This window comes from Limanda limanda, chromosome 8, assembly GCF_963576545.1.
Source record: "Limanda limanda chromosome 8, fLimLim1.1, whole genome shotgun sequence".
Taxonomy (NCBI): domain Eukaryota; kingdom Metazoa; phylum Chordata; class Actinopteri; order Pleuronectiformes; family Pleuronectidae; genus Limanda; species Limanda limanda.
The window spans coordinates 22,678,328-22,699,826 of record NC_083643.1 but is presented as its reverse complement, the minus strand read 5'-3'; the positions used below and the strand labels follow the sequence as shown (position 1 = coordinate 22,699,826).

Sequence of the window (21,499 nt, the reverse complement as noted above, 5' to 3'; positions counted from 1 at the left end):
GTTTTCTTTAGAATCTTTTATTCTTAATGCCATGGCCTCCCTTAGCTCTATAGCTCCCCATAAACATCCATACAAACAATATTGGAATAGATTTGATCTGATGGAGTAAAAAGGAAATAGTAGAAGTGTAATGATGTGTTTGTTTATGTCTTTGTTGGCAATACATATACAGTAAGAAAGAGACAGAAACATAAAGAAGGCCTGTAAAAACCCAGCAAAAAACCCTAATTAGATGCACTGACTCAGAAGAGAAATATCAGGGAAAAGAAGTCTAGAACAGAAGGTGAAAGGTGCATCTTGCAGTTTATCCTTTATTATCGATTTTAGCTTCTGTGTTTTACATTTTGTGCGTCTTTAGCTTTTCATCCTCTCCTCTTCTGCCCTTCCACATACACACTGATATTGATTAATCTTGATTCATATTGATGCCCAAAATCCACTGTTGGTCATCATCTGGTTATTGCGTTTTGTCTTTTCATGGAGACTGGTCAGCTGCAAAACAAAACTATCAGTCTTTTACATTTTGTTGTATTTATAATTGTGGTTAATAGAGTTAAAATATATTTTTATCATAAAGTTGTAAATACTCATCATGGTTAGGGGGTTTTGTCAGGTAAATGCTGGAGAGAGAAAATTCAATAGATACAGTTTCGACAGCTTGATTTCTGTCTCAGGCATCAACATATTAAACGTTTTTTTACCACTTCACATTTGAAGCTTTGTTGTGTGTGTGTGTGAGAGACAGACAGAAATGGAGTGCTGTGTCCACTATCAACAGGGAAGTGCTGAATTACTCCATTGTACTCTCATTACAGCTACTTTTGTGTGGGAGGTGGCAGCTGTTAATCTTGGCACACTGCTGGAGTCCTTGGATTATCACATGAGTGCGCACACACACACACACACACACACAGAGGGTATGTGGCGCTGATAAGCTGTGGCCGGTAGCCTTTAAATTCATGAAGCAGCTACTGTTCCTCATTGTTTTAAATAGCTATCAGGTCATGTCTCCCTCTTTGACTCCTTCTCATGCTCCTCTATTGTGGCGATTGTGATCGTGTGATAGTGGATCCCTTTACGATCAGAAACAGGAAGACCATTGAGTCGTCCTGCTCTGTCATGGGACAGATGAAAATCGCTGTGACTCTTCTGACCCTGTTCTAACTCGATGTACTGGAAAAGCCCAGGGCTGTGGTGACATGGGCTGATGTTTGAAACCACTAATTCCTCCTTTGAACCCTTGTTGTTCTGTAGTTTTGCTTCAATGTTTAACCATTTTCTATCCTTCTTTTCCCCTTTTTCCCATCTCTCTCTCCATTTCTCTTTCTGTGCTCCTCCAGTTGAGATGTCCTGAGTCACTCCTCCAGGCTGAAAAAGGGGTTTGCTGATGGGACCGGCTGCGCCAACATGAGCTTACAAGATGGCGGCTCCAGCTACGCCATGGCCACCGCTAGTGGCAGCATGCGGCGGCGCCTGGAAGACCAGGAGTTCAGTCTTCGCGTCTACCCAGGCACCCTGGCTGAGGGCACAATCTATTGCCCCGTCAGCGCCCGCAAGAATACCACAGCTGCTGAAGCCATCGAGTGCCTCATCGAGCGGTTGCACCTGGAGCGTACCAAATGCTACGTGTTGGCTGAGGTGAAGGAGTTTGGTGGGGAGGAATGGATCCTGAATCCCTGTGACTGCCCTGTCCAGCGGATGATGTTGTGGCCACGAAGTGCACTGGAGAATCGCAGCGGTCTGGGCAGCGGCGAAGACTACCGCTTCCTCCTGCGGGAGAAGAACCTAGATGGATCTATTCACTATGGGGGCAGCCTGCAGATGTGGCTGAGGGTGACTGAGGAGCGCCGGCGCATGGTAGAAAGGGGTTTCCTCCCCCAGCCTGCAGGGAGCAACCCTCCGTCCGACCTGTGCTCTCTCCCAGAGCTAACTGAGCGCGCCATTTTGGAAAGCCTTCGTGCGCGTTTCCGGCAGGAGAAGATCTACACTTACATTGGGAGTATTCTTATTGTGATTAACCCGTTCCAGTTCCTGCCAATCTACAATCCTAAATATGTCAAATTGTACGACAACCATGCTCTGGGGAAGCTGGAACCCCACATTTACGCTGTAGCGGATGTGGCGTATCATGCAATGCTGCAGCGAAGAAAGAACCAGTGCATTGTCATTTCTGGTGAAAGTGGGTCTGGAAAGACCCAGAGCACTAACTTCCTCATTCATCACCTGACGGCCCTCAGCCAGAAGGGGTTCGCCAGCGGGGTGGAGCAGATCATCCTGGGAGCTGGGCCAGTGTTAGAGGTAACAAACTCACAGCATCTGCAGCTTGGTAAACATAATCCCGCAGTAGTATGCACACTGAGAGCCTCTCTTGTTAACTACCTGAGGTTTGTTCCAGGGAAACTTGTGTATTGATTTAGTTCCTGTTCCATAGTTTCTGCTCTGTCCTCAGTTAGAGCAAACAGAAATGCCTAATTGATAGGCAGGAAGGGAACTTAATGTTTCTGATTTACAGTATGTCCACATTTATTTTGTGAAGTGTTGTAACTTCTAGAGGCCATCTGGTTGAAAAGAGACAAAATTAACCCTCTAAACAGTACATAAACGGATTTCCTTACACAAGTTGGTATGCTTCCCATCTGGATTATTCCATATCATCAGCTACGTGGATTAGTGGTCCCTATTTTTTTTTAGGGGGGGGGGCACCATTAGTGATGTCATTGAGCCCACGGTAGTTGATGCAGCGACTTGTCTAGTCTCAATTTGGCCTTCTCAATATCTATTGGGACTGGATAATGAGACAACCTTACTTTCACACACATAGTGCCGGCCGCCAAGACAATTAATGTCATCCCAGTTGAAAAAACAGTTTTCCACTTCAATGTCCTCGGGTGGTGCAATGCCAACACAGTCTTGTCGTTTTTGTTCGAGGTCCCAAGGGGACATAGTGTTGTTAGGCTCCCCTTCTCTCCAGAAATGACCCACACATAAGTGCTCTCATTTTTCTCGTCTCGCAATCCGATCCAGGCTGCATGGAAAACCTTGCTAGCATTATTCTGTTTATATTGATGTCAGGCTGGTCAAGAATTTCTGGTCCTCCATATCCACAACAACTGCCAGGTCACCCCCCTGCCTTTGGCAATCCTCACAAGCCTTTTCCCAATAACTTGTGATGTTGGATAAAGAAAAGCAGCGTGAGGCATGCTCCTGCCAGCCTGGATTGCAACGTTGAGGAATCACTATTTCCGGTATCTTGGGTGTTAGGGAAACTGGGCTTCTGCGATTTTATCATTGCAATTATTGATTAGAAGTCTGTTCTTCTCTTCCTTTTCATTTCTTCTTCCAGTTCTGCAATTTTTGCAATGAAATTTTTTTTCAGTGAAATGTTTCGGCGTCTCATTTCTTCTTCCAGTTTTGCAGTGAAATTTTGGATTGGAGCGCTGGTCTTCTCTCCATTCGATCTGATCATTATCGACCAGTCTATCAAAGGAGCGTTCGGTTTTTGTAAAGCGGTTTGCTCATTTTTCTTGAAGATCAGAAGCCCCAGCACTATAAGAGAGAACAACCCAAGCCCGATTTGTATCAAATGCCTATGTTTAAGCTGCATCATGCCGATGTATTAGAACCAAACGGCTCAGCTATGTCTGCACAGCCAAGATCATTGGCCTATCATAAATCTTGTCTCTCTGTCTTCCTTTGCTCTTCTTCCTATCAATCAAAGGCAATTAAAAGCGCCAAATATATGCTTAAAATAAGTTTTTCCTGTGACCATTATTTTGCTTGTGAATGGTCATGCAATGATAAACTTCAAAGTAAAAAGCTTCCAGCTTACGTCTTATTACAGTACAGAACAAACGCCATCACCAGTCATTAAATCACCATAATCAATCACTATATGACATGGTCCATTTAATGGTCACTTTAAAAATAGAAGAAATCACCAGAAGAAAATAAGAGCCACCTATTTGCACAAGCACGTGCTGCTGTATATGTTTTAATCATCGGTATCGGCCAAGAATTTCCATATCTGTGCATCCCTATCACAAACTGAATGAGGCTTCCGGAGCATTACATTACATTACATTACATTTCATTTAGCTGATGCTTTTATCCAAAGCAAATTACAATAAGTGCATTCAACCCCGAGGGTACAGACCCAGAACAACAAGAATCAAGAAAGTGCCATTTAAGTGCTAAAAAATTGTACGTATTTTTTTGAATTTTTTTATTCAATCACTTGAATGTCTCTGCATTTGTTATTGCAACAAGCTCAGAGGTCTCATTTATAACCGTTGCGTACTAGTGGTGGGGGAAAAAATCGATTCTGTTCAGTATCGCGATATTTTGCGCCCGCGATACTATCGATACTGTAGCACAAAGTATTGCAATTTTAAAATTTTTTTTTTTTTTTTTTACAATTATATATGTAACAACCCCTGGCTGGCAAAGCATGACGAGGAGAGTTTCAGAGTTTAAAAGACACCTAGTGTGTATGCGGAAAGGATGTTCTCCACTGCAGGAGATATAGTAACAGCCCAGAGGAGCACTTTAACATCTGAGCATGTTGACCAACTCCTTTTTCTGAACAAAAATGACAATATTCCCAAATTAATTTAACATTCAGCCAACTGGACTGGACTCTAGTAGTACACATTTGTTTATTTTTCTCAATTTGATTGAAGCTCTAGGTTACTCTTATTTATATGATTATTCTCAGGTTTATGTTACTCTATTATGTCTGCTTTATGTTACTGTATTGTATTTAAATAATTGTAAGTTATGTGCTGGGAGCTCAGCTGTGAGAGGTCTCCTATTCAGAAAATAATTACAAAGGTCCTGTCTCCTGATGTTCAAGGACAAAGTTTTTGCACTACCCTTTCTTAGTTTTTGCACTTCAGTTAATGTGTAGAAGACAATGTTGTTCACAGAATTAAATGTGACATTTGAAGTGAGGTGAGCAGTCTTATTTTCCTAATTTTTTGTAATGCCTTTGAATAATATGGGGGACATGAATCACAATATATCGCAGAATCGAATCGCAATACTTGCAGTATCGCAACATATCGCAGAATCGAATCGCAATACTTGCAGTATCGCAATATATCGCAGAATCGCAATACTATTGAATCGTAGTCCAAATATCGCAATACTATTGAATCGTCACATTTTTGCCAATTTCCCACCCCTATTGCATACGCACAAAATGGGGCCTGAAACGTGCGTACGCCACTTCTCACGCAAACGTTGGGATTTATAAAAACAAACTTGACGGGAAAATCTGCGTACTTACACGCAAACTCTGACCCATGCGTACAAATGTTTTGGAGACGGGAAAGTGGCGACGCAGTGTTGAACCGAAGCCAGATTATTGATCCAATTCATCATTTACATTAAAACCAACAGCTTAGTTTTGCTCGTGCGACATATCTGCTCCACAGGAGCCTTTTAATTTAAAAATATATAAAACAACTTAAAGCAAATGTCTTTCAGATTCGATTTAATAGCGGAGTTACAGTGCTGAGTCATTAATAGGTTTTATTAATAATATCTTGGATAATATGGAAAGACGAGGAGGAAGCGAGGGTTCAGCAATTTCTGATCTCCTCAGCAGCAGCGGCAGAGTATCAGTGTATTTTCTTTATTAGTGACATCACTGCTGTCCCATAAAGTTGCTCTTCACCTCCACCTCAATAACAAACACCTCAATGTCATTGTCAGAAAGTTTCACTTCCTCTTCACATCGCTTGATGCCTTGACTCCGTCAGGACTCACAGTGGGAAGCCATTGGTCAGCAGCATAATTTGATATTCAAGCCGTGCTTTGCATTGACCATTTATGGTTGAAAGTGGGCGTGTGGAGGGCGGATTTAGAGGCAGATCCACGTACGAACGTTTCCAGGTGGACCGGGGATCTATAAAGTGAACATTGCGTTCAGGTGTGCGTGCGCACGGTTTTATAAATCGGAATTGTCTTTTGCTTATGCGATTTCCGATTTTTGTGCTTGCGTACACTTTTAGTAAGAATCCTACACACTGTTTTATAAATGAGACCCCTGGCCAAGCTGACTGTTATTCATATGTTGTGAATTAGACACGATGATTGTAGAAAGGAAGTGAAAAAAGCCTGATGAAATCTGAGGAGAAGTCTGCAGGTTATTTCTCAGGCGGTGGAATGTCAGTTTATGAGACAAGGCATGAAATGGATTACAGAATGTCCGTCTGAAACTGGAATGCCTCTTCATGCAGGGGAACCTATATTTAGCCCTGGATTTACCACATATGACTCTTATATATATATATTGTGATCTAGAAATGGGATTTATTTCTGTGGTGTCCAAAATCTGCATTGATGGGGGAGGAAAAAAGTAATGGAATGTTGCCTAATCCGTCCTGGATTATAAATCAATAATGGATTATGGAAATTCATTGCGAATTTCACGTCTGGTAAACCATGTCAGATGGATTCAAGGGCACAATGTTTTCCTCAGCCTGATGAATCTGTGAGCCGTATACCAAACGCTTTGTTGTTTCCTGGATGCCATTTTGTTCAGCTTCCTGTCAGGACGTATGGGAATGTCCTGTCAGCATGCAGCTGTGCATGTTGACACCATGTGGGTCTCATGTGGAGCTCTATACAGTGAAATGAGGCTGTTGTACGGACAGTTGAATATATGGTTTGTCATCTGGAAAACGTGAATCACCTTTTAGACCTCCTTGCTGTTCTGGGGATAGAAAGCTACGAGTGCAGCTGCTTTAAGGTTTTCACTCTCGTCACGTAAAGAATAAATTGCTTCGGGCCTTTGTTAAAACCTCATTTTATTCAACATTGTCAGACAAAACCTAAACTTTGGTGTTCTTCTTCTTCATATAGTGAGGAATCTGTTGCATGATAACAAACCATCGATATGTGTGTTGAAAATGACTGGTAGCTTCAGCCCAGCTGTGGTTGACCCTGACTGTCACATGGCCACAGTTGCACTTCTCTGCAGGTGATGATTTAACAGAGGTGACTGAACGAAAACCTGTCGGGACTCAGATGCCTGAGGTGACAGCGGTTTGCGAGAACTGAAAAGGTTTGTTCTTGATAACAGCACAGATAGGGGAACACTGGTCTCTGAGGAACTAGATACTGTACAGTGGTTTGTGTGTGTGTGTGTGTGGGGGGGGGGATTACTGTGTCCTGTGTTATCACTTCCCCATCAGTCACCTGTCTTACCAAGGTGTGACAAACAAACAGACTCTCTCAATTTATAAATAATTATATCCAGGCACCTGCACCTCTCCTGCTCATTAATGATCACTGTGATATTTCTTGCTTGTTTGGTCCGTACAAAAAGTCTTCATTTTTCATTCTGACAACTACAGAAGAGATCTCTCCCCTGTAAAATGGCAAATTTTTTGCATGAACTGTTTTTCTGCATACTATTCCCCGGCTCTCACCGACAGCTGAACATGACGTCCACATTAATGCCCCGTATGAATCATATGAACACCAGCTGTATTACAGGCTGCTGCGAATGCCTGACATGTTTCTGCGGGATGAAAACTCTCTGGGGCATAAAGACGTTTACCGCCGGCCAAGGCACAAGGCTGCAGAGCCGGACAAGTCAAATTCTTTGGCTCTCACAAGTTGTAATGCCAATTACAAAACCATTCCCTCTGGTCAGATGCTGCCGCTGCTGCACAGAGGCTCTGTGGCATTTGAGTGTTGGCCCTGAGGCAGAGTCGGGCTGAAAATATGAGGTCAGTGGGGCTTAGATAGATTACAAATTCATGCCAGACTGGAAGAATCATTACAATTATGGTCAATTTACTGGTTCCCCCGATTTGATTAGAAGCTGCCAGCTCCTTTTTGTCTCCCTGTATAAAACTACTATCTCTATAAGTGACTCCATCTACTCTTGTCTGCCCTCTAAATGGACGTGCTCTTTTTTTAGTTGCAGTCAGAATGTTTCATCTAAATAGTTGGGCAGGCTACTTGGATATTATTCTTTAAATTTTCAACAAATATCGCATTTTCCTTGCTAATTTTTAAAGATGGTTGTATGTCATCTGTACAGATATAAACCCCAAATTTGTGATTTTGGACAACACACTTATCTTCAGCGCCTCCATGCTTACATTAACTGAAAACATATTATGTAGTACTTCCGTTAATTTGGATATGGAAACACAAAATTTTGTTTAGATCTCCTTTTTTTTAGGTTTTTTGAAAGCTATGTGTGAAATTATCGATCCAACACAAGGATCCAAATATTATACAAAACTTTCCTGAAATGAACTGCGAAACTGAAATTCTCAATTATTTTGGTGTGGATAGGCATTAGGGCGCTGATCCAGAATTTTTGTATAACATGTACTTTTATTTTGATGGATAAAATCAAACCCATGGGAACTGATATCTATGTGCAATGTGATGCAGCTTGATTGAGACTGTTGGGCCTTGGCGGAGGTATGCGCACTGAGTGACATTCCCGTTTAATAATTTAATGGTTTCAGTCATTTCTTCATGTAAAAAGCCAAAACATGTACTTGCTCCAGCTCTTTCATTGTGATGTTTCAATCCTAAATTCTCTATTTTACATCACTCTTTATTGATTTAGGATCTGAATCTGAAATAGCGATGGGCACATTTCTTTGATATTTTGTTTATCAAACGATACATTTCTAATATAATCATGAGATCAGTCAATAATAGAAATAATCATTAATTGTTGCCATAATCTATTCTGTTGACTCAAATGGGAAAGAATATGGGCTTTTAAATCCAGATACCACAGCTGAGAAGTAAGAGATGTGAAGGAGTCTAACCTTGAAAAAAAAGTGTAAGAAATGTAAGAAAACTGTGCAAATTAAGGAATTGGGTTACTGTGTACATCAGTTAAAAACACAGACAAAATAATCATTACAATTTCAATAGGGTCTCATCTGACCTTTGAAGTCAGTGCTCGGGCCCTAATGACAAAAATAAATCATCTAGAGTTCGACTATAACTCACACACATTTACCAGCAATAGAAAGTTGGTGTTGATTAAGAGTGACAATTTATGAGCAACGTCTCGGTGGTTGGACCTTATTTTGAGGACATTTGTAAAAGAGCCTGTAGAGGAAGATAAATCATTATTTTCGGATTCACTTAAGAGGCTTACTGCCAACTGGATGAATGGGGGGGGGAGGGGAACCTGCAAGCAAGTGATTTTTTTTTTTTTTAATCTTCATAAATATTTTAAATAAGTTATTTTAAGTCTTGCGGGCACCACGTTTGACTGACAACATTTAAATGTGAACCGAGTCGGCACGCAGTGTGTTCTCTGAGTCACTCAGGCAGAAAGCTTCTCTTTTCTTTGGGGAAACCAAACACGCTCTTTATGAAGGTTTGAAGGTAAAAATAAAATGGTTTGTTTGCAGGCAGTTGGATGCAGATGCTACATGTGTTGCCATGCTCTTCTTTCCCTCCACTTCTTCACCTCTCTCCTGTTCGTGCCTGTGCGATGAATTGACCAGAGCGGTGTGGCCGTCAGCCCTGTGCTTCCAATCGGGTTAACGCCGAGCACAAGGTCAACAGCACCGCAGGCGGAGGTCATTAATTTATCCAGTGCGGACCAGTCTCACTCCTACACTGCAAGAGACATACAAATAATACCACACACATACAAGATAATACATACAACTAGCTCATGGCAGAACATGAACACGACAAACAAGCAGAGATTTACTTGCTTTAGACTATATTTTCTTGTTCTTTTTGCAAAATATCATCCTTAAACTGTCACATAACCCAACACTTGATATCCATATTAATGCTCAGCTATTATTTTCCACTGCTGGAAGCCATCTCTCAAAAATCTTTCTCTAATTGTTTCCGTTTTGCAGTTTCTACTTTGTTGTTTTAATTTTTCCATAAATTTTGAATGCGGCCTGCTCTTCGTCTCACTACATTCTAGAGCTGCACCAATATGCTCAGCTGCTTCTGGCTACAATATCACTTTATTTCTGATTAGATTAAGAGACTATTTTTATCAGCACACTCTGTAAGGGGAAACATCTTTTTTTCAACAGTTCACTGAAAACATGTGAAGAAGTATAAATGCAGGAAAGCTGTTAATAGTTAGGGCTGTTTATTATCTTAGTAACATATTTATCTTACTAAATTTTGTAATTCCAATTAAACTAATTAAAACCTGACTGAAAAAGTTATATCTGGTTTATAGTATTGTAGTATGAAGTATTTTGGGTGTAATCTTGCTGTAATATGATATCAACCAAAATAAATATTATTAGGGCTACAGGCGGTGATTATTCAAATTTTGAAATAAAAAGGCTTGAAAAGAGCACATACCTCTGCCAGAACTTACTTTATTACCATATTGCATTAACATGTATTAAGATCAGATACATAAACCATGTACACAAAACTGTTCTGCACACTGCTCACACTAAACGCGACAAAATATCCATTCTGTATACCTGAAAGGAGTATTTGTTACAGTATAGTAACTCAATAAAGATCACCCCCTAATAAAAATGTTATTCACAAACTCTGGATCATTTTCTGGACCCACAATTATTTTTGGTTGCGATATTCCTTGAGAAATTCACACACACAAAAAAAAAAAAAGGTTTGGATCAGAACCAAAGGTTAATGGGGTTTACCTAACCTAATGCATCCGTCTACCAAGTTTCGTGGTAATCTGATCAGTTGTGTTTGTGTTCTGCTAACAACAAACAAACAAACAATGCATGCAGATGATAAAATTACCTCATTCTTTTCTGTTATTTTTGTGTTGAATTTATTCAGTGTTTCATCGACAAAGTGTGAAAATGTGCAGAATTCTTCCAAGAGTCTCAGCTGATGTCTCCATGTGACTTGTAACCTGCTCAGTTTAAAGCACATTTTGAAGAAAGGAAACAAATCCTAACAACAAAGGAGCTGAAGCATACTCATCTTTAGTGTTTTTACTTGAACATGATTATCAACAATAATAATATTGTCTTCCCTTTCTTCCTGTTTTAACCATACAACCTAGTCCCACTTGCATTTTGTCATAAAGAGCATTTTGTAAATTTGCAAACCCCTTTTGCACGCACATCTACACACATTTACATGTACACAAACTGCCAGCTTATGGTCGTGACCTTTACTGCAGCAGTGGAGAAAGTGATTCTTTGCGACTCGGTGGCTCTTCTTGTAAGGACACAGTAGCGTGTGTGTGCGCATATGTGCGTGAGTACGTGTTTTTGCGTTTGTCAGTTAGCTGACTCACTGGGACTGAGCACACTCAGCTGTATTGTCTTGAGTGACAACCTTTACGGACTCGTCGGTTGCTGTTTCCATGTGACCTATTGGCAACAGTGCTGCATTTGTAGCCACTGGACCACAGTGTGCATCTTGTCAGAAATACAGCAGAACAGACCGTAAAACCTTACATCACGCTCGTATCATCATCACAGTTCTTTATAAGATGGCTCACTAGAATCATTTCTAGTCTTTAATAACGCACCGCAGATGGTCAGTAAGTGCAGCCGTGTGTAATGTGAGCTGCCATTAGAGCCAGGTGACAGGGGAGATCTGACTGTACAGCGGGACATTGCAGACGGGAAGACAGCTGGCACGCTGATGGGAAGGACGTGGCTCCTGTGGCCATTGTGTGTATTCTGGTCAGCAGTCATCGGATCTCAGATGCTTTTTTTGCAGCCAATTAGTCAATCAGTCAATGTTCATCTCTAATCATGTTGCAAATTTCATGCAAACTTGATAGCTCATCTAAATATATTTAGCTTGATCATATATCTTTTACATTTTGTTTAATAAAAGATAAATTGACTCTATAATGGTGAGATCAATCTAATCGGTTGACATAAAGGAAAGAAAGATGGGCTTGCCAGTCCAGATACCATAGCTGAGAATTTGTGAATCTATGTCTGACCACTAAAACAAACACAAATACATTTTTGTCGATTTTGCGTTTTTTTGGAATAATGTTCGATTATTAATAAAAATGAAAAATAGGTATGTTTAGGGAATGTTATGGAGGAGTGTTTACAATTCCATGCAGATCCAAATTTAAAATCGGGATCTAGTGGTCATAAATGTGGTTTCATAGGGGTGTAGGTTTTTTGTTGTTGTTGCTATTTGGTGACAAAAAGAGCTAGAAACCTGTAACTACCAGAGCAATGTTCAGCTGAGAAATGTAATGTGACCTTAGGTACGTTGTACAAGACAACCATAAGGGACATGGCCAGCCTCCTCAAGCCAATCAGAGCACAGGATCAGGTGAAGGGCGTTAAGGTGCGTGTAGCAGTGAGGTCCCCCCACTAATATTTTACACAGCATTTCTATAACCAGGGAAATACAGCAATAGCCATCTGTGTGAGGGACATGTTAACACTGTGTTCATGAATTCACCATGTCCCTACTTGTGTGTGTTAGAGGTTAGATGTAGTTGGAGGACCGGTCGGGGGGATGGTGAAAGATGGTGTATTGTGTAATCCCCCTGTGGTCAGTCAGTCATGTAGTGTGACCTCATAATGAACTTCAAGACTCCCGATCACGGAGGTCACAGTGTGAACAGTTAATCTTATAAAGCACAGCACATAAATGAGAGCAGTAAATTAAGTTATTTTAGGATATTCACAATACATCTTTAAGATCTAAACTTCTTCAGCTGGTTTCTCTTCAAGTCATCGAGGTTCAAACGTCCCTCAGCTCATCGGACTGCATGTATTTGTACAAGCTAAGAAAACACAAGATACCTGACCTGCTGTTGGATCCTCATAAATAGAGGAGGACCACTAAATTGGAATTGAGTGATGAGTCTGGAAGAAAAGAAAAGCATCTTTGACTCTCATGTAAATTGGACAGACTTCTACGCAGACTCATAAATTTGAAAGAAACGCTGGGATTTTCCAGAGAGCTCATAGTCTGCATTGGAAACAGCCGTTATTTATCTCAACATTTTGGATACATTCAGATTCAGTGGATTTAGGGTCTTGTCTCGTTCAAGGTCGTTTTTTCAAAGGTGCTGCAGCTGCTGATGGACGCATGCCAGCGACGAGGGGTCTGCAGTGCTTTCCTGTCAATAAATGTTGAAATAATCTTAAAACTATTTCTATGCTAAAAATGTTGTGTTATTGTGTAATTGATTTGTGTTTAAGTTATTGTCATTTGAAGAGTAAAGGCAGCCCATCCTTGATTTAGACGTGTCGATAGGGGAGCTTGAATCATGTATCCCTGCGTCAAATCCTCCTGAAGGTGCACTCAGGCTTTGAGACTGACCCCAGCTGTGTGGTGCCGTGTCAGGGGACTGAGGGTCCACAGGGGCCGGACTACAGCCTGTCTTTGTTCTGTTGGTGTGGCCAGAAGACCTGCCGGCTTGCCTGCTTGCTGCAGAAGTAGCTGAGAAGACCTCCCCACCCTCACCAGATGGTTCCCATCCAGATGTCCCCCCTCCTCTTAACCGGGTCCTGAGGGAGACGACCTGTCTACAGTAGCTGATAGATGGCTCCAGGTAGTGCCTCAGCCCCCCCTGGATTTAAAAGTCTGTGTGTACAAAAGCCTGGGTAATGTAAATTGTGTGTCTGGGTTTGAGAAGCTGCTCGATACCTTTTATCGGACACAACAGAGCCTGGGACTGAAGAGAGCTACTCGGTAAAGCTTTAAATTCCCTGTAGCCTGGACATACAGACACATTTACTGTACATAAGTGCCACGGCTGCCGTGGGTGAACCCACTGAACCTGACAGACCAATTGAAAAACGTAATGCCTGTGACGAGGCTAGTGGTTTGGCAGAGGAAGTACCTTTTACTTCACCTTCGCTCAAGGAAGGACTGTTTTGAAGGGGAGCTGTTTTTATCCCCACTTGAATGAGGACAACACTGTTCTGCACTACTTCCACTGCTCGATCTCTCTCTCTCTCTCTCTCTCTCTCTCTCTCTCTCTCTCTCTCTCTCTGCGTTTGTGTGTGTGCACGCCTGTCAGAACGTGTTCTCAGCCAGCTCTCCCAGCAGTAGGAGTGTGTCTTGGTGTTTAAATCACAATGAGACGTCCAAAAGCTCTCTGCAGTATTAAGATTGGTCTCTACGGAGGAAGGACACGCTGGTTTTATCACTGTGGTCCTTTGCACGACGGAGTGCCTCCTTCTAGTGAATGGCTACATTAGCTTTCATTCATCATTTGCAGATGCTGGAGTTTTAACATGACTGAGCGAGCAACCCTCTCTTGTTTTAGTAACAGGCTGTGTAGCATGTTGAGCAAAGCCCTCTGTCCTAGTTTTGGACTCTCGTGGCTCTTCTCGTGCAGACTGATTTTGTGCATTGCGTTTCCAGAGCTCGTCTAAATCCCAGCTTTTCTCCAGCAGCAGCAGAATGAGTCTTCATAACAATAGCCGCCGTCTTTACCTCAAAGGGGTCGTCTGTTTCCTAGCTATCGTGGGTGTGTATTTTCTATATCCAAGTAGCCCACCTCAGGGCCCTCCATGTTCCTGTTAGCGCTTGAATCCCTATAATGCGTATCCTCTGGGCAGCGAGCCCTCTTCGAAGCGCTCCCACACATCTGCCTGCTGGATTATCCCCATCTCCTTCTCGCTCTGTCTTTCTCTGCGGCATTCCCTCTTTACTCTGTCAGGAAGCTCAGTACATCTCAGAACAGTGTGTATTTATCCTTGCAGACAGCTGCGCACGGTGCACTCTAATGCTCTGTGGTCATATACTGTTGTTGACCTGGACCAGCTTCAACCCAACATTGGCGGCCAAGTTGTCTTTTCTTGCTCTCTGCAGCCTGGAAAATAAATTTCTGCCGTTTGCTCAGTCTTGTATCTGTGCCTGTCACTTATTTATATCTAATATTTTTACTGTGCCTTGGAGCAATATTTGAATGTCTCATGTAGAAAAATGCAGAGTCGTTACACAAACTGTCCTTGTCTCATGTTCAAGTGTAACATAATTGTTCAAATTTTTTGGTGAGACAGAGTTGAGGATTCTTTTGGATTTCAGATTTACTCAGTAACTTTGGATATGAAACTAATTATTATTTTCACTATTATTCAATCTTTTGATAATTTCTTAGAATAGTCTATAAGTCATTTGAGTTACAAAACATACAAAAATATGAAAAATACCCTTCTGAGTAAGATGTCATCCAAAACATAGATAATCTGCCGTTTACTAAAATATAACAAAATTCTAGCTTAAAGACCTAAAATCCACCACATATTTGTCATTATTTCTCTAAAAGATCACCTAAATGATAAATCAACTATCAAAACAGTAACAGTAATTAAGTGCAGCTTAAATTACTTGAAAAAGTTTCTTAAATTCTAACAAATGTCATTTTGTGTCCCAGACTTTACTGCTTATGCATCCTCTGATTATTATCCAGGTTTCTGTGTAAGTTTTTTGTAATGTCAGATTTCAATGATAGTTACTTTTCCATCTGAAGCTGACACAGTCAGAAGCTCATGTAGTTCATGGTATAATCATGTAGTGGTAGTGCCTCATCTTTTTGTGAATGCACCATGATTGTCAGCCAGTGTGGTGTCTTCCTGATCTACGTGGCAGATGTATTCTACTTTTGTAAAATATTTATTCTTAGGTAGCATAAAGCATGTTAATGTAGACTCTTCTCTTTCAAGGACCCTGACCAATTGTGGTATTATTTAAATATCACAAAAATAAATGAAATATCTCTCACTGTGAAAGAGGAAGCCATGTATCACATCTTCCTCTTGTTGCTCCTTTTTTTCCCTGTCGGACTCAACATGACTCCACCCACCAGATTTTGTGAAAGACTTGCGACAGGAAATTGATTGTCCAAATGGGCCTGATTCAATCAGAGCCTGCTTACGTGGTGTTGCAGCAATCAGAGCCAGATGAGATTACAAACATTAGGAGTCTTAGTTCGACTCGAGGCCATCTGGGCTGATGGCAGCAATTTAGCAAACTGGATCTGCGCAAGTGATCTTTTCTATTTGAATCTGTTAACTACAGTGTCATGAATCAAGCGGGGGATTTAATCTAATTAAGCGTCATTGAACAAAATTAAGGGGTGTTCTATTTTAATTTTGGATATTTCTCCTTTAAGACGATGTGAAGTTTCTGTTGCTCACTATTTCTTTCCTAGAAAGTTTTCGTGTTGTTTAAATTTGCATCTGTCTCATGTTGTGCTCCCCTCTCTAACACAAAATAACCCGTACATTACTGATTGCCTTTCCTCTGTGTATTCTGCGGTGGTGATCCACCCGTTGAGGAGTTATTTTAACTTTGCAGAGAAAACAAATCAAGCTTTTGTTTGTGAGTTTCTGGGGAAGGTTTGCCTCAGACTGTAATTGGAAGCTTTTGTGCATGACTGCAGCGTATGATGATGTACAGAGGACCAAAACTCAGAGAGAGATTTTAGAGTTGGTATAAAATAACATTTTCCACCCTGATGCATCACATGTGGAAATTTGAATCTCTGTCTGTGCTGGAAACACTTTGAAATATACAATGACAGAGTTTATAAAAGTAAGGCCAAAAATGTTTATAACTTAAAACTCAATTATTTAAACCTCTTCTATGGTAAGAGTAGATTTTCTGCTTTAATGCGATTATGTGAATAAAGCTTTACACTTTTTCACTCAGACCATTTTAGATTAACTTGAAGACACTTCAGCTTCAATCTTTAGATTTGAATGTAGTTCTAGATTAAAGTCTATGGTTTGAACATCGTTTTTTCCCCTGTTTTGGCTTCAATTTATTCGTGCTGTAGTGGAGTCCATTACCAAGGATGTTCTTTCTTGTGGCAGCTCCGGCTTTGTGGTGAGACCCCTGTTGTGTTGAACTGTGCCGCTGAAATCCTACTCGTTTATATTCACTTCTCAGCTATAGTGATTACAACTCGGAATCTGTGCACGAGCGTTGAGCTTTTTTATCCTGCCACTCCTGCTTAAGAGATAAATCTGTGTCACTTAGTAGAAGAAGGTTGTATCAACAAGTAATAAGTCATCTGACAGCTGAATTAACTTTTTTTGTGACCACGGGTGTGTTCTGATTCACGTCTGAAATCTCTGATCTGTTCACAGAAAGTTATATGAGGGATGGCGTGGCTGTAGGGTTCATCGCAGGTTCTCAGTTTTCTGATTCCACATTTTGCTATTTTTTACAGGCTACTTGACATGGGTATATGTCTGGAAATGTGTTTTAAAAATGGCAGATTTTTGCTAATTTTCTCCTATGGCAGATTTCTGTTTGTGTGCGTCTTTGTGGGTCTCTATAGCTGCTTCCAGACATGCACTGAGCTTCAGAGATTTGCCGCACTTTTCCCAGAGGAGGTGCATGTGTGAAGGCAATCCATTGAGAGCCTCGAGATTATTATTATTATTATTATTATAATATAGTATTATATATTATTAAATTATTATCTGATGACTTTATTTGCCTGGCCTCCTGGTATAAAGCCTGTAGAAAGTCAGGAGAATCACTGCAAGCGAGCTTGATGAATCTTCAAAAACTCATCAGATACAATATATATATATATGTATATATATATATGCAAAAATATATGCAAAAATATATATATATATATATACAAACATCTCCCAGTAAAAATGAGGAGTCATTCACACCGAAGACACAGATGAAGAGGTCTAGAGATTTTATGGTGAGAAGAGCCGACACTGGTGTCTGTGTGTTATAATCTTATCTGTATAGAAAATCACATGATCTCTGCTGCAGCTTTTATCTGGATTCATTATCTTTGTATCTTTGTGCATGTTAACAAAACACTTGAAGCTTCATCCATCAGGTTTCAACAGGCCTCTGAAGACACACACATATATATACACATATAAACTGGGATCCAAAGATATCTGACGCCACACACACACACACACACACACACACACACACACACACACATACCACGACCACCTCTTCTCTCCAAATATCCCAATGAAGATGAATGAATGAATGAATGATGGGATGAACGGTGCAGATGTGCCTTTTCAGCGTGTAAGTGGGTGGGTGAATGAGACTGCTGGGAGTGGCTCGTTGTAGTTAGAACATGTTCCTATAGTCTTTGTCATTGCACTGTACACTTGTGTGTGCCAGTGCTGTGTTTGATGCTCTTGTGTACAAAGCTGCACTGAACTCACTTGACAAAGCACAGAGTGTTGTATTCATGCTCTTTCTTCCTATGAATTGGTTGTTTACCGTCTCCTTTTACTTTACTTTTCCCGATCCCAGCTCTGTCTCTCTCTTCATTGGGAGGATACACATAGAAGTTAGCTGTCGTATCCACTAGCTGAACTAGTTGTATTCAATTTAATCATTATTTGATCAACCCTAAAATCCATAATAATCTTGCACTAAAATGAATTTAATCCACACTGGTCTGTTTTTTTGTATGTTGTGCTTCTTTGAAAAGTTTGGGAAAAGTTTGATATTTTGATCAGTGCCCTTTATTAATTCTGTACTCATCTATACTCTGTTGCTGCACTTAACTGACACTCCCCCACGGGAGTCATTAAAGTTTCATTTGAATCTAATAGATCATATATTAGTACAGTACATTCATCCCTGTAACTGTGATGACATAGTTTGTTCATAGTGGAGCCACCCAGTTGTGTTTCTCTGTATTTCTGAGGATCACAAGAAGAAATGTATTAAGAATCTGGAACTTTTGAAATTAATGATAGTTTTGAGTTACATTATCACGATAATCTCTATTAGGAATCTTTCTGGTAACAAGCAGAAAGTAAGGAAGCAAAGTTCAATTCAAAACACTGGGCTGAAAATATCCAATCCAATTTCAAGTGTTTTGAGTCACATTATCCAGCCCAAAAAAAAAATGTTTATATATTTTATATCATAGTATAACTGAAAATAATGTGCTTCGTAATATGTTCTAACTTCAGGGAGTGATGGGTGGGGTGCATAGTCCTGGTGTCCTTGCTCTGTTGTATCCCGGCAGATGCTCACTGTGTGTTCTCATTGATGCAACAGCCCTGCAGAGAGAAGATGAAAGCTCTCTGATGCAGCACCCAGCCTCCCAGAGCCTTTATCTTCTCTCCATCCCACCCACTCCACCACAGCCCGTGGGCTCATGGCACATGGGGGTGGGGTACCAGAGGAGGAGGAGAGCGAAGGAAAAGAGGAGATGAGAGGAGGAGGATGAAATCCTCATTTTAATAATGAAGAGTGGGAGAGTCCCTTTCAAGCGAGCAGTGCCCCAGTTTCAGGAGGTTTTACTAAAATCGAGTTGAGGCTGGTAACGCAGATTTGACTGTCCTCGAAAGCCGTTTCTGCTGATGTGTAGCCGTGCAGCACAAACACTTCCTCCAGGGGTTGAAGCAGTTATCATGCCACATCCAGTCGCCTCTCACCTCCTTAGCAGCTTGTTCACCTTGTAAACAAAAGGCATAAAGAAAGTGTGTGAGTGCCCTTGGAGCTGTGAGACCTGCAGAAGTCTTTTTAGGGAGTTAAATAGGTCAGATCTGCTGCTGTCTGGGCTGTTTATCGCTTCCTCCCATTAAACACTGAACGATCACTACCCTGGTTGACGTTGGCGGCAATCACAGGGCAGAGGTCACGGATGATGATTAGTGTAGAGTCACTGGACGTCACTCACTAAGCAGTATGTGTTCAGTGTCTGAAACTTAAACTATTGTTTCTTTTTGTTCTTGGTCTTTTTAACCACTGGGAAGAGTTTACATGTTCAATCTGTGCCTGTGTGATTTTTCCCTGGCTTCCTCCAGCTTCCTCCAAAGACATGAAGATTGGGGTTACATTAACTGGTCACTAAATTGTACGTAGGTGTGTCTGTGATTAGTTCTTTGTTTCTATGTGTCAGCCCCTTGATTCGCTGGGGACCTGTCTAGGGAGTTCCCTGCATCTCGCCCAATGTCCGAGGGGATTGGCTCCAACTCACCGGATGGATGGATGGATGGAATCATGGATGGATTGATGGACAAACTCTATTGCAAGATAGTATGTCATATATATGTCCTCTGTGACTAATTTGACCTAATGTATGTGTTTTACATTACCTGTATGTGTAACAAATAGGAGGATACTCCAGAAGCCTTTAAACAGAAACAGTACAAGGACAAAGTATTTGTATAGTAGTATTAGTACAAAAACGACTTTAAATGTTTTTGACATTTTAGACAATGTGAGCCTTCACACAGGTGTTGGATATTGATAGTGAGCTGGACTGGAACTTGCCATCGGTTCTAATAGGCAAAATGTCCACACATGTCTCCACAGCAGTTAGACAGACAGAGTGGACTGTGTGATTTCATTATGGTACATACATACTGTTCAATTTTAGTTTTAAATTCCTACTTGTTTACTGGGGATAAACATAGATGCGTTGCTGCTCCGTCATGACAGGGCTGTTAGTTTGCAGCAGTTTGGATGATCCTGTGGCAAAGCTGTTCTTTTACAGTTAACTGTGGATTGACCCTAAATGAGCACAGAGTTTGTTGTTATGATACTGAGGGTTTTGTACTCATGACTCAGAGTGTGTGTGTGTGTGTTTTGTTTGTCTGAGCATATATAGTATGTGTGTGTTTGTTTCTCAATCACATGTGGTGAGTGCTCCTGTGGCCTGTTGTAATGTTCACATCGGCACCGTGCATTTCTGCGGCATCGGTGGCTGCAGCCTGATGTAAAAATAGGCCAGGTTGCTGCTGCTGGAGCATCATTCTGAAGTCTGACACACGTCAGACTTGAAAAGGAGACACAAAGAGATGGAGAGACGGAGAGGAGAAGTGGGTGATGAAAAAGATAATAAGGCTTATAAGTAGAGACAGGAGACATGTTGAGGTTTAGGCAAAGGAAAGAAATAAATAGTTCAGCTCAGTTTCCTGAGAATTGTTCCAGCTAATTTGAAATACAAAGAGGAAAGAGCGCTGTCTCCCTCCGATGTTTCCTTCCCCGACAGACATAGATAAGGTGGGAGGAAATGCTATTCTCCTTTATTGAATTAATTTGGCAGATCCACCGGTAGTACAGAGCACTGATCTAACTTCCCCTCTTGTCCTTGCCCTGGCACTTTGGTAACACAATACCCCATCCATGAGCCCAGAGGTCGGACCATAATTCCATGTGTCCTGCCATTTTTGCTCTGGAGCTGCCTGCCGTTCACTGAGTTATGAACCGTAAGGTGACTCTCAGTTAAGGCTGGAGTTATTTCATGTGTTTTTGGACACTGTAGATATGGAAATGTCCAAACTGGAAAATGGATTCATTGGCCACAAAAAGCTGTAAATCCACCATGTTTATCTATTTGAACGCTGTGCGTTTTTTGCCTCGAGAAAGGCTCGATCTTAATATGGCAAGATGCTCAGCTAAACGCTGCCAACACTGGTATTTAGACTTTTAAGATAATGTTCTCTCTGCAGCAGCACCAAGGCAACAGATGCACAAGTTAATACTATTTCTTTATTTTTCTTGAAGTGCAAATCAGACACTGGTAGAAATAGGACAGTATATAGCCTGAAGGTTTACTCTGGTACGTAAAAAT

The 21,499-nt window shown here is 41.1% G+C and overlaps 1 protein-coding gene across 1 annotated transcript in view; it reads left to right on the top strand.

The window, feature by feature from the left end:
- Positions 1-1,407: 1,407 nt before the first annotated feature.
- Positions 1,408-21,499, top strand: part of LOC133009208 (unconventional myosin-IXAa-like) — a 107,823-nt gene continuing 87,731 nt past the window's right edge. Inside the window, exon 1 of the mRNA XM_061076639.1 lies at positions 1,408-2,298. Coding sequence (XP_060932622.1) covers positions 1,408-2,298 — 891 coding nt within the window. The remainder of the gene's footprint in view (positions 2,299-21,499) is intronic.